This window comes from Lactuca serriola, chromosome 6, assembly GCF_051521515.1.
Source record: "Lactuca serriola cultivar US96UC23 chromosome 6, Lser_US96UC23_V15, whole genome shotgun sequence".
NCBI lineage: Eukaryota > Viridiplantae > Streptophyta > Magnoliopsida > Asterales > Asteraceae > Lactuca > Lactuca serriola.
Window position 1 is genome coordinate 134,297,383 of NC_136413.1, and position 13,310 is coordinate 134,310,692.

Sequence of the window (13,310 nt, forward strand, 5' to 3'; positions counted from 1 at the left end):
AATACATATACACTTTAGATCATTTAAAACATGTATAAAAATCTTTCACCCAGCATAGACAGCAAGTATTCAGACAATATGCACACACAGCACGTAATTTATATTAAAATACTTCATATCTATGTGTAAGATGAAAGGGACCATGCACTCACCTGAAAGGTGGTGACTCAGCACTCGGACAGCGCTTCGATACTCTCAAAACAATTTTCCTTCGATAAAACCTAATACCAATACCACTAGGGTTTAGTCTAACGATAACCGCGACAAATTAATAGTCTAGCTATTATTATTATTATAAAAGCGTTAAATAACACTAAATATAACTCATAGTAATAGCCCAAATACTTTTATAAGTTCCTAATAACGTTACAATATTAAAACATAAGCTATACTAAAGATAGGGTAGGCATAACTCACTTACAGCGGGTTTTCTTGAAAACCGGGCTTCGCTGGAGCAGCGTTCCCGAGCCGAAAGGCTCTTTTATCGGGGCTCCGGGAGCCTCGAGGCTTCCTTCGGGTGCTAGGGGGTTTACCTAGGCTTTTGGGGGGTTAGGGAGCTTAGAGAGAGAGAGAGAGTATAGAGAGAGAAAGAAGAGGGTTGAGGGGTGAGGAAATGAGGTAACCCGACACCTCTATTTATAGGGTGAAATCCTGACGGAATCGTTGAGTCGGTTTACTGACTCGCCGAGTCAGTGCCACGTGTCATCACCTGATGGTTTTCCTTGGGGAGAAAGCCTTGGCCCATATTCAGCCACGTCACCCTTTTTGCAGCAGCACCCTGCTGACTTCTAAACCCCGTAAATTTCGCATACGAGCTCCGTTTTTGACGTTATTTTTTTTTCCACGCATAGGTAAAAACAAGATCTACAACTTTCATTTAGACTCCATCGGCTAATTCTCGACCGATCTCATATTTAACAGTAGAAGGCGTTTAGACTGTTAAATGACCGCGAAGAATTCGTAACTCCTTCATACGGACTCCGTTTCCGTCTATCTTTTTACCATTGAGTTCATATTAATGATATCTTCAACTCTCATTTAGGTCGCGTAAACCAAAAACCGCTCGAACTAAAATTCGAGTTTCGGGCTGTACACTGCTAAGCCGAAACTTTGAAAAATCATAACTTCCTCATACGAAGTCAGATTTGGGTGTTCTTTTTATGGATTTTCTCACTTTAACATACTCTACGACTTTCTTTTAGATCACTAAGGCTAAATCTCGCTCTATCATAAATTCACTTTTTATGCTTCCCGGTGCCGTGCCGGTTTTGCCGTAAAACTTCGACGGGCCATAACTTCTTCGTTATAACTCGGATTTCGGCGTTCTTTATATGTACGGAAACCTTGTGACATAGTCTACAACTTGGTTAAGATTATGTATTCTAAATAATCTTTTGTCGAAAAGTCGTTTTCGACCCTTATTGCCTCTAAATTGACTAGCCCGGATCTACGGGCGTTACAGTGTCGATGCCGGTGTCGGTGTCACTGGTGCTTCAGATGACAGTCCAGCTCCCCATCTGCCTCCTATTTCTAGTTTAAGTTACATGAGGTCCGTTGGGAGTAACACAGTCACTGTTAGTTTTAATCCATAGAAAATTGATATTTGCACTAGGGTTGAGCAGGGCAAGATGAATAAGACTCAAAAGACACTGAAGCCTCCCACTGAGAAGACAAAAATGAACATTAAGCCAATGGTGAGAACTCGAAGGTTGAAACAACTAAAAATGGATGAGTTCTTGACAGAAAACGAGAAACAAGATCTGGAGAATGGAAAGGAGTTTAAGGTGGGATTATTGGGGCCAATATTGTGATTGCATCAGAAACCAATGGTGATGAAGATGTGGAAATTGAAAAACACAAGTAGACACAATTATGTGTTGAAGACTAACTAGAATGATTTTGTGAAAGAGAACAAGAAGGATATGAAGCCACATTCAAGGATTTGAAGCCACTAAACAGATTCAGTAACTTATTATAAGCCCTTACATCATACGACTTCGATAGTGGGTAATTGGAGTTCACTGAGATGAATGCACCTTGTTTGGAAGAAGAAGACCTAATTTTATTATGGGCTTCGTAACATTACATAAGTGCATTGACAAAATGAAATCTTTATTTAATAAAATGCCAAATAAGCAAAAAGAAACCAGATGACCCCTTCACAACTCTTAAAATGGTGTAATTGACAACAAATATGCAAGTTTACTGAACTATTACGCAGAAAAATAATTTTGGTGACCAAATCGGATAAATGTGACAAGTTCGTTGGGCTAATATAACATTTTCCTTTAAACTTTTATAAATAAAATAAATTTAATGTATGATCAAGTAATATTAGTTTAATATATAACATATTAGACCGAATTATACATTTAAAAACTTAATATTATAATAATATAAAAAGAATTATGTAATACTAAATTTTATATCATACTATTGGTATACGTACAATAAATTTCTTTGGACTGAAATGAATACTGCACTCATTGGATTTGGTCTTGATTGAAGATGTTCATGTATTGTTATTTTTTTGTTATTTTTGAGGTTTATAATATTTCTATCCCTTTTATAAATAAATGGATCATTTATTTATTTATTTATTTATTTATTTATTGTGTTCAATTTAGGTTAATCACTTAATAAAAGAAGTATTAAAAGTGTGGTGATCAATTCATCAACTCAATATCAATAGGTTTTTAGTCCAATGGAAGCAATGTCTTTTTTTTTTATTAAGGTCGAGTGTTTAAGTATTGTTTGGGGCATAAATGATCGACTCAATAATACTTAGCTTGGATAATTTGTTTTTAATTGTACCCATGAATGCTTTTGTTTAATGTTTTCGTGCTAACATTAACATAATAAATCAAAATTCTCAAGATGTTTCCCATGTATAATTCTTTATCTTAAAACCTATTTATGAGTCTTACCAAAATGATATGGCTTTCTAAGTACATAAAACATTATTAAAAATTTGTAAAGCCTTCATATGTAAAGATCGTCAATACACAAACGTGATGAAAAAACTTTTTGGTAAATAAAAAACCATTTTACAATAGCTTATTTGATATTGACAAACTTATTCCACAAAACACTTCCCAACAAACTTTAATTATGGATGTTCTAAATTTTGGAATGTTAGACCAATATCAATCTAACCATGGCCTAGATCATTGGAAAATGACAAAGAAAGTGTTGTGATATCTTCGAAGGACAAAAGACTACAAACTAATTAATAGAAGAACTGATAACTTATAAGTTTTGTTTTTTGATTTCAGATTTCCAAAAAAAATTCAATTTCAGGGTACGATGTTCGAAAGTGGAGCTATCTTGTGGAGGATTCATAAGCAACAACTAATGATAGTCTCGTCAATGATAGCATAATATGTTGCGGTTTTTAATGAAACTTTCCACGAGGTATTTACTGTGGATTCAAAGTCGTGAAATTCATATCAAAACCTTTGAGTATTTACTGTGACAAATATACTACAATAATTTTTTCAAAAAGTAATAGCGAGAGCACGATTGGATAATATCTTGAATACATTAGCACTTATAATATGCTTGCGGTTCCAATAATGACATGCATGTCTACCGCCCAAAAGAGCTTCTAGCGAAGATGTAGATCAATTTTGGAGTAGTGGGTACTCGGCCTACACGCAGAGCACTTAGATTACAGAGCTTAAAAATAAGTTAAATTTGAATATATATATATATATATATATATATATATATATATATATATATATATATATATATATATATATATATATATATATATTCAAATGTTTTTAACAACTGTTGTGTGCCTAAATGTACCAATGAAAATTCAAGAAATAATAAATAATTAAATAAATCATTAAAGGGTATTTTGACATTTTGTACTTTTAATTAAGGAAATCATTTAATTGAAATCATTCAATTAAATAAACTAATCATTCAATTAAGGAAATAAATTAAATATATTTGACCTAGTTATGTTTGTGGCCGAACACTTCATCATCGGCATCAACACATCACCATCACCGATTCTGCTCCTTCTTCTACAATCGACGGATCCAAACGGGAGCACATACTCTCGTCTCGCAATCGATGATGGACTCTGGGGTCAATGAGGCTGAAGAAGGGGATGCGGAGGAGTAGTGGCGTTGTTGTGGAGTCCGTGAACGCGAATGAGAAGCGAGGAGTGAACGGTGAGGAAATCCTGGTGATTGCAGGTACTTGGACGGGGGTATGCTCCGGCAGCCTCCTGTTCTTCTTTCTATGGTCCGGTAATCCAACAACTATGGGATATAACTGGAAATTATTTACCTCAATCGAGATTGATTTTATCTCGATTTTGATTCAAGATCGAGATTGTGTTCATCATCTTATTAAATTCAATTTCTTCAATGGTTTATTTCTGTTCAATTGAAAAAATATTCTGATACAACTTGCACTTCACAGTCATAAGTTGGATTTTGTGTCAAAAAATTCAAAATTGGTGTTTGTATTTCTAAATCGATAATGTAATGTGTGTTTGTTTCTTGAACTCATCACTGGGAATGAATGCAGATGTGTGTTGATGATTCAATCACAGCTCTTGAATTTTGTATTCAATCACTGCTCTTGAATTATGTAATGTATTCTATTAGAATTTATTTTATATAAATGTACTCTGTTAGAATGTTTGAGAATAATTGTCAACAACAAGTATATATTTTGTGTAACTGGTAATGAATTTGTGATACATTATGGTTGACTTTATAGTCTCTACTACATTCTGTCAGAATTTATAGTTTTTATTTTCTATTATATTCTGTCAAACTTTATAGTCTTTAATACATTCTGTCATAATTTATAGTTTTTATTCTCTTAGAATGCATTGAATTTTTTAATTTTTGAAACTTTATTATGTTTTCTTTGTGGATTTAGGTTTTGGAGAGGCTAACATTGATGTGGAGAAGGAAGAAAACATAGAGAATGAGAGTGTATTATACCAGAATGTGTTATGCTACAATGTATAAAGTGTTGCTAAAAAATAATATTCTCTCAGAATAGATTAGTGTTTTTGTTAGATTTTGATGTGTTTTTTTAACTTTTTTCTTTCAAAATGTTATTATTATTCAATGAATCACAATCTTACAATGTAATTATTTGGTATATTATTAGTTCAAGAATTGATTTTGTGTATTCTTTTCAGAATGTATTTACTAGTTTATTGTTGGCATTTTGTCATTCTGACAGAATAAAACCGAAAAATATAGTTACTAGTTTATGGTTAACATTCTATCATTCTGACAGAATAAAATTGGATTTTTAATTTTGAATTAATTTAAAATATTCATATTTTTAAAAACAAAGGAATTAATTATCCCTAAAAATCCGAAAATTTCCTTTTTTAATATAGGTTAATTGACTAAAATGCCCTTATGCTGAAATTTGTGTGATTGTATGTTATATGTTATCCTATTCTACTATCATAGACCTTGCTCAGATCATGACCTTTGATTATATTCCATCCGATGGTCCAGATCTGTGCATTATGGCATACAATAGTTACTAGAAACAAAATAACCTCTATATATATATATATATATATATATATATATATATATATATATATATATATATATATATAATAACAAATATTATAAGTTCATTAAAATTTATAAAAAGTAGAAAATTATCAATAACAAATATACATTTAACATATCAAAGTTAAGTTTTAAATTGACATGCATTCTTTAATATTAAAGTGATGATTTAATCATCAGCCTTTTTTTTATTATTTTCCATCAAATTAAGTTAAATTGAACAAATTTAAAAACAAAAAACATAAGATTTAATAAGTACTAACATATGATATATCTTAAATTAATTAAATAAAAATTATAATTATTTATTTAAAAAATTCAAAAGTCCTAAGTTTTACTAAGTTAGACCTAGTTGATAATTTTCCTCAAGTTTGACGGATTCATATTTTTAGAAAATTGTTTTAAAATATTTGCCCGATTCCATAATGCTTGTCCAAATTTTAAAATAATGTTGTAAACCTTATACGATAGCATATTGTTGTAACACCCGGATCCCAACGTATTTTATATCTTACAATTTTTTGCCATTTTAAGGTTTGCCAAGGCGTGGTGGGGAGGCACCTCGACGTGGAGAGTCAAGATCAGGCTGCGTGTTTCATCTAAGCCACTACGGCGTGGCGGTATAGGCCATGACATGGTAGCTGACAACTGACGAACCCTATTTTTCGGGTTTTGCTCCCTATTTAAAGGAATGAGGAGGCAAGGGTTTGCTCACATTCAACCTCCATCAACCTCCTTGAGATCTGAGAAACCCGAAATCCCTCCCTTTTTCATTTTGAGCCTTTATTGGTGTTCTTGAAGCCTTGGAAGGAAGAAAGAAGAAGAAGTGAGCTAAGATTCAGCAAGCTAGTCCTCATCCTTTGTGTTGGCAATCTTATGGACCTTTGTAAGTGTCCAAAACTCGATTTTTATCATGATTAGGTTGCTAGATCTTATGTTTTCTCCCTAAATCTACATGTTCATGTGGGTTAGAGTGTTAGGATCTCATAAAGTATACAACTTTATAGATCTCTAGGACATTTGACATAATTATTGGGTTAGATCTGGATTCTTGTAGGGTTTTGAACCATGCATGAGATTTCCATGGAAAAACCCTCTTTTTGGCTTATTGTGGCTTCAAGACATGCATTAAACATTCATATATAAACCATCAACTTTTATGTTGGATTTGGTGTTAGAAACTGTTTTGGAGTAAATGAGCTATGGACTTTTTGGAATAAGTGTTTAATGGGGAAAGTCATGTCTTATATAACTCCTTTGAAACTAGGGTTGAGGTTTGACCTTTTGGGTGGTCTTATAGGGTAAAGTTGGAAACTTTATCCTTCTAGACTTTGTTTCATACCATATTTGAAATTTGGAGCCTTTAGGATCGAAGAAAGCAGCTTAGTCCATTAAGCTGCTAAAAAACCAGTGCCCATAGCGTGGCTTAAGTCACCATGGCGTGACGTTGGGGAAAATCGCAACTGAGTGTTACTAGAGGGTCACGTCGTGGGCATAGGTGGCCACGACAAGGCGGTTGACTAAAGTCGACGTTAACCGTCAACTTTGACCATTGATATTTTACTTGAGTTGACTTTTGGTCAACCACCTAGTTTGGAGGAAGAGCTCAAGGTTTATATGGTTTGACTGAATAGGTGGTGCGTAGTAGCAGTACCCTATCAGTGAGAGCAGTAATTGTAGAATATTTTCTGCAAGGTGAGTCTTCTCACCACACTGGTGGGTCGAAGACTCTAATGTTGACTCGCTGATTTGTATGTGTAGGATGTATGTGACTATGTGACTCTTACTGATATGATTGTATGATATATGTATGGAGCCAATTTGGACTCGGAGTCATTATGGACTCGAGGTTGAAATAGACCTGGGGGTTGATACGGACCCGACACAGTTACTTTCTTTTACATTGGGTTTATACGGACCAGGGGGTTGACACGGACCGGACACAGTCACGTGCTGTTATATTTATGTGTATGTTATATGTGGTATTTTGGAAAACTCACTAGCTTTATGCTTCCAGTTATGTTTATGGTTTTAGGTACTTTCGGTATGAAAGGGAAGGGCCCGACGTAATGGCAAAACATCCCCTCGTGTTTCCGTATTTATGATTTATGTTACTATAATGTTTTGGATTATTTGTATCGTTTGCGAGACACATATGATGTATAGAATTAATGATTTTAAAAATAAATTTTTTAACTAGCTAGTGTAAAAAGGACGCTACGATTGCTCTTATATTTGAAATACTTTGTGAATGTATTATTTGAAAATGAAAAATATCTATTTAATACTCCCTTCATCCCAATATTATTGTCCACAGACAAAAAACACACAGATTAAGAAAAAATATTAATTACCACTAATTTTATATAATAAAATGACAGTTTTGTCCTTAGTTTACATTTAATATTTCCATTAAATGCTTAGTTGATTAAATAATAATAAGGGAGTATTTTGTTAAAAATATTATTTATTTTTAAAAATGGACTATTATTTTAAGACAAACCAAAAAGAAAAAATAAACTATAATTTTGAGACGGAAAGAGAGTATTTGAAAATATATATCACAGACATTAAACTGTTGTCCACAATTCCACAATTCTTTACGTTTTAAATATTTGAAACACATATAATCGTGAGCTTATTTTCCAAGAGACTCGATTAATATCTAGTAATATCATCGTGACGCCATTCTCGAAGTAAATTCCAATTTATAGAGATATTCGTTAAACCTTTTAATGAAATAAACTAGTGTTTCTCTTTTTTTGTGTTCGTAATATGATAAGAATTTAATAGATATCTTCACGTCTGGTTGTAATTGTAGCCAATGGGTCATACTGTCACACAATTGATATTTATCTTTGTGGCTTCGAAAATGTAATCACTCACACACGTGGCTATCATCTAGCGCAGGTGTTTGCATGGATGACACATGGAGCACGACGTGTCGCCTCGTTAATCAACGTCGCCGACTTTCAAAACCTCATTTCAAGCACAAAACACGTACCGATCGAAAGACGCAAAGCCAGAAACGAAAGAAAAAAAATGCATTCGGTAAAAGAAAAAGTGAGCAATGCAGCCAGTGCTGCCAAGGCACATGTCGAATCATACAAAGCCAATATGGAAGAGAAGGTTAGTGAATCCTGCGTCCACTACTTGTACATTTCGTATTAATTAATTCACAGCATGTATATACATCTTGATATTCATGGTACTGTTTATAATTGCAGGCAGAAAGAGCAACTGCAAGAACTCAGGAAGAGAAAGAGATAGCACACCAGCGGAGGAAGGCCAAGGAAGCTGAAGCCAAGATGAATCTGCACGTTGAGAAAGCTGAACATACAGCTGAGAAGCTGCATGGGAAACACCATGTTCTTGGCCATGACACGGTGGCCGGAGTTTATGGTGGACATTATCAGGCGCCTGTTGGTACGGTTGGCCAAACAACAGCTACTGGAGTTGTTCCTGGTGCTGTGCAGCACCACCACCAGCACCCTCTTGGTGCGGTAGACCCGGTCACTGGAACCACCGCTCCAACTTATCCTCTAGGAGGACATCTTCATGGACATAACAAACATATGTAGTTTTGTTTTGGGTGTTTAATTTCGTGTGCTTTATGGTATTTAAAATTCATATAGGGTCGTAATAAAATATTGAAATGAAATAAGTCTGATGTTTCGTCGTTTCGATTAAATGAAAGGGAGGCTATGTTTATGATGAGTAGTGGATCTGTAACACATAGTGTAGCGCCATGCTTTGTCATTCTAGTATGTTCTGTATTTTGATTTTGGTTTATACATTCGACTTTTTTTAGGTTGTTAATATTTTATATTTCTACTGCATATAAAAGTCACTTACACGTAATTTCTTCTTAAAGATCATAAGAATTATCAATTATTCAATACATACAATTTTGGGGCGCTTTTAGGAAGTTGATTTTTTTTCTATTAAAAAGGAGAAACTACTTTTTTACGAATATAATAGAGGTCAATTTGCTTCGTGGGCAAGTTTCTTCGTTTAAAATTCTACTGTGCGAGTATGCGACTTTGAACCCCATCCATTTCTTCTCTGCCAGTGATTTTTATCTTCTTCACCTGTTACTCTTCTCATTTTTAAACAAACGACACATGCAGTATAATTTTTCAACAATCTGTCATACACACGTATCAGGGGATCGAGAGGTAGATATTTTTTACCACATGAATAAAATGAATAAAACCCTTCTGGTTTCTTTTTCAGATAGAGTATCGATAACTTCGTTTGTCTGTCTTCCTGATACTACTCAAAGTCAAAGTGAACACGGTCAAGGTCACCGAGACAAGTCCTTCTAGAGCTCAAAAAATCGTGAAAACGGTCAAGGTCACCGAGACAAGTCCTTCTAGAGCTCAAAAAATCGTGAAAACCCTAGTTGACTGCCGAGTTTCTAGACAACTCGTCAAGTCATGTGTGTCCAAAAGTCTGGAAAACCCTAACTGACTTGTCGAGTCATCTAACTGACTCGCCGAGTCCATGCAGAAACCTATCACGACCAATCTTCATCTGACTCGTCGAGTTAACCATGCAACTCGTCGAGTCCCTTCAATCCATTTCTCATTCAGACGATTTCAAGCCACCCAAAGCTCCAAATTGCAGATCTAACATCTTAGGGCATGGTTTCCACGTAAAGTTGCAAACTTTACGTACATGCACTACTAGAAAAATAGCCTTTTACGACACGCAAACAACGACACGCGCTGTTTTATGATACGCAATAGTGTGTGCCCTAAAAATAATGTCGGATCTCCAAAAATTAGAAGGATTTAGGGCACACATTTTTGCTCGCCCTAAAATAAGTGTTACATTAAAAAAAAATAAAAAATAAAAAATAAACACGGAGGGCACATAACATAAAATGCGCATCCACTAAGTATGTCGCTTTATATTTTTTAAATGAAACGCGGTTCACTTTTTTTTGGGGAAAACGAAATTCCAAAAAGTTTGAAAGGCCCGCCATGTTCCTACCTTCTTTCCACCGTTCTTCTCTCCCTTACTCAAAATACCCAAAAAAACCCTAATATACTCATCGCTCCTCTTTTCTCCCACAGCAAACTCGCACCATCACCAAATCTCTGATCTCCCACCAGCAAAAGGTCTCCTACCGTACTCTCTGCCCTCTCACTATTTCTCTCAATTAAAAACGCAAGATCCCTCAATCAGAGAACCATGGCTACTTCTCCTTTGTCCCACACCAGTTGGAAAAAAGTGAGGAGTCTCGAGCCTAGCAGTTGATATTCACACGCCCTCCTAAATTGAAGGAATCAGAACATTGTCGGCATCAATTCGTTAATCATCACTAGAGAAATCAGATACGCCATCTGGTTGATGAGTCAAGAGAAATCACATACGTCATCGCTTCAGCAATCATCCCTCCTTTTAACAGTGAGTTTTCAATCTTACACTTTACAAATATCATATAAACATCTCTCTCTCTCTCTCTCTCTCTTTCTCTCTCCTGATATACCTTGATGAATTATCACATACAGATGGAGGAACTGCTTTCTAAAAGCCAGCTATCGGGAGAGTCAGCAGGGTCAATTGGGCGTTCAAATGGTGCTTCGATATCATCTTCCCACCAGCAAATCTCTGTTAAAGTTGTCACAGAGTAATCCATTTGAGTTTGGTCATATATTTTTTGTTATTAATTTAGGTGGAGACTGTGTTCCATGAGTTTGGTCATGCATTTCTTCAGCACATGCTAACAAGACAAGATGAAGGGCTTGTTGCTGGTATTCGTGGCATAGAGTGGGATGCTGTTGAGTTACCTTTCCAGTTCATGGAAAATTGGTGCTACCGTAGGTAGGTATATATATCTCCAGTTTCAAGATGTTGTTCAACTGCTGCAGGAACGAGGTGAGGGTGGCTGAAGAGAATTTGTGACAGGAATTGTCCGATTGGGGATTCCAGCTCAAGTGGGGCAATTGGCGCATCAGATCTAGCAGAATCAGAAGATAATGAGGCCTTTATTGCAATTCTCTTCTTTTGAATCTGAAAAGATGCACTTTTCAGTCCTAATCTGGGATGTGAAAATGTAAGGAACCCCTGCTTAGCCAACAAAACAAAGTAAAATTCAGTTACAACACTTACCCAAATATAGCATTCTACCTTTAATTTTTCTCATCAAGACATAATGCTTTAAATAATCTACCCAAGGATAATAGTAAAATTGTTATGGATGGACTGTATAAGTGTACAAATGAATTTAAGAAAAAGTCATTTTCAAAGGGTTCTTTTGAAGAACAAAGTAACCATGGGTTTGGTTTTGGTTTTGCAAGTTTCAACCAGATTTTAAACAAACAAAAAGACTACATACATTTTCAAACTTAAAACAGGTTGTAACTCTTTACTTTTATTTTTTTGACAGTGATTTAATCTTTGTTATCCAAAAGACAACAGGAGGCTAGGTAGTTACTCAATCATCAAAGACTTTGTGTCACTTTTCTTGATGTTTAGAAATTTTATATTTACAAATTTCATGCCTTATTTCAGTTATATTATTATCATCTATTTTCTGCCCTTTCTGATCCGGCAAAACTCTACAATGACCTTCGATGGAATGTCACAAGGTTATAAGGTTTTAAAGCTGTGATGCGTGTTAGATGCAGTCAGGTAAGAGCCTAAGCTTACTGGAGGGCATTTACGTCTTTTTGCTTTGTTTATTTGTTATTATTTTATTTTAAGTATGGACTTTAAGTACAAGAATACTTAAGAAACTTTTGTAAATGTATTCCTATAGATGTTGACTTACCTGGGATTTTATACTAATCTCTAAATATAAACCTACATACATATATTATATATATGTTTTTCATTTTTATTAAATTTTTAAATAAAAAATGTTATTTTTCAGGTTGATTGTGACAAATCTCTAATGGTAACATTGAAAAATGATGACAAACTAACTGATGGCACAAAATGTTCTTTCCAGGTATATAATTTCTATTTCTTTCTCATACAAAACCACTATATTTTTCTATACTTTTCAAATTATAATGTCTTGAATTAATGTACATTGTTATTTTATCTAGTGTGCACTTCTTTATACTATTGTATACGGGTAAAGAAGAATACGTGTGTCCACCTTATCAGAACCATGAACCACCATGCTTCAAGAAAGAAGTTACAAACTTTTCATCTGATTTAAGGTATGGTAGAATCACTCAGTTAACAAACTCATATACTATTAAAATATAGATATAATGCTAAAATATTCTATTAGTAGATAACATATTTCATCTGGTGGCTGTTAGGTTTATTCGTACCGCAAGGTACTACCGTACTACCACAGCTATCCCAGGATTATCATACCATATCTTGCTATAGGTTGGAAGTAGTATTACATCTTATTTTGCTAAAATTACTTATTTTCCCTTAGCCTTGATCTTATCTTTTTTTAATTTGTTGTTACAAGCTTTGGATATTTAGAGAAGCCTTAACCCAAATATGGATATTTAGATAAGCTTTGATGTTATCTTTTTTGTTGTTACAAGCTTTGGTGCCACTATTTTTGAAAATTCTTGTGTCTGCCCCTCAAGTTATACTTGGATGCTATCTTATTTAGCATATATAGATGTAACCGTTGTCCTTTTAATGTGTTAAGAACCAAGTTTTATTCAGTTAAGTTATCTATAGCACCAACCAATATTGTTCCTCTGTTTTTTCTTATTTCTGCTGTTCTAATTCCTCTTTTCTTCTCCCTAGTTC

At 34.4% G+C, this 13,310-nt stretch overlaps 1 protein-coding gene across 1 annotated transcript; it reads left to right on the top strand.

The window, feature by feature from the left end:
* Nucleotides 1–8,552: 8,552 nt before the first annotated feature.
* On the top strand, nt 8,553–9,383 carry ATLEA4-1 (Late embryogenesis abundant protein, group 1 protein). Its single transcript, XM_079006459.1, has 2 exons — nt 8,553–8,702; nt 8,801–9,383. The coding sequence occupies exons 1-2, from the start codon at nt 8,616–8,618 to the stop codon at nt 9,152–9,154; spliced, it is 441 nt and encodes a 146-aa protein (XP_078862585.1). The 5' UTR covers nt 8,553–8,615; the 3' UTR covers nt 9,155–9,383.
* The last annotated feature ends 3,927 nt before the right edge of the window (nt 9,384–13,310 follow it).

Excerpts from the sequence above, each read along its gene's own strand:
- ATLEA4-1 (XM_079006459.1), top strand. The coding sequence starts at position 8,616 with ATGCATTCGGTAAAAGAAAAAGTGAGCAATGCAGCCAGTGCTGCCAAG. Across the intron at positions 8,703-8,800 it reads AAGCCAATATGGAAGAGAAG|GCAGAAAGAGCAACTGCAAG; the intron begins GTTAGTGAATCC and ends TTATAATTGCAG.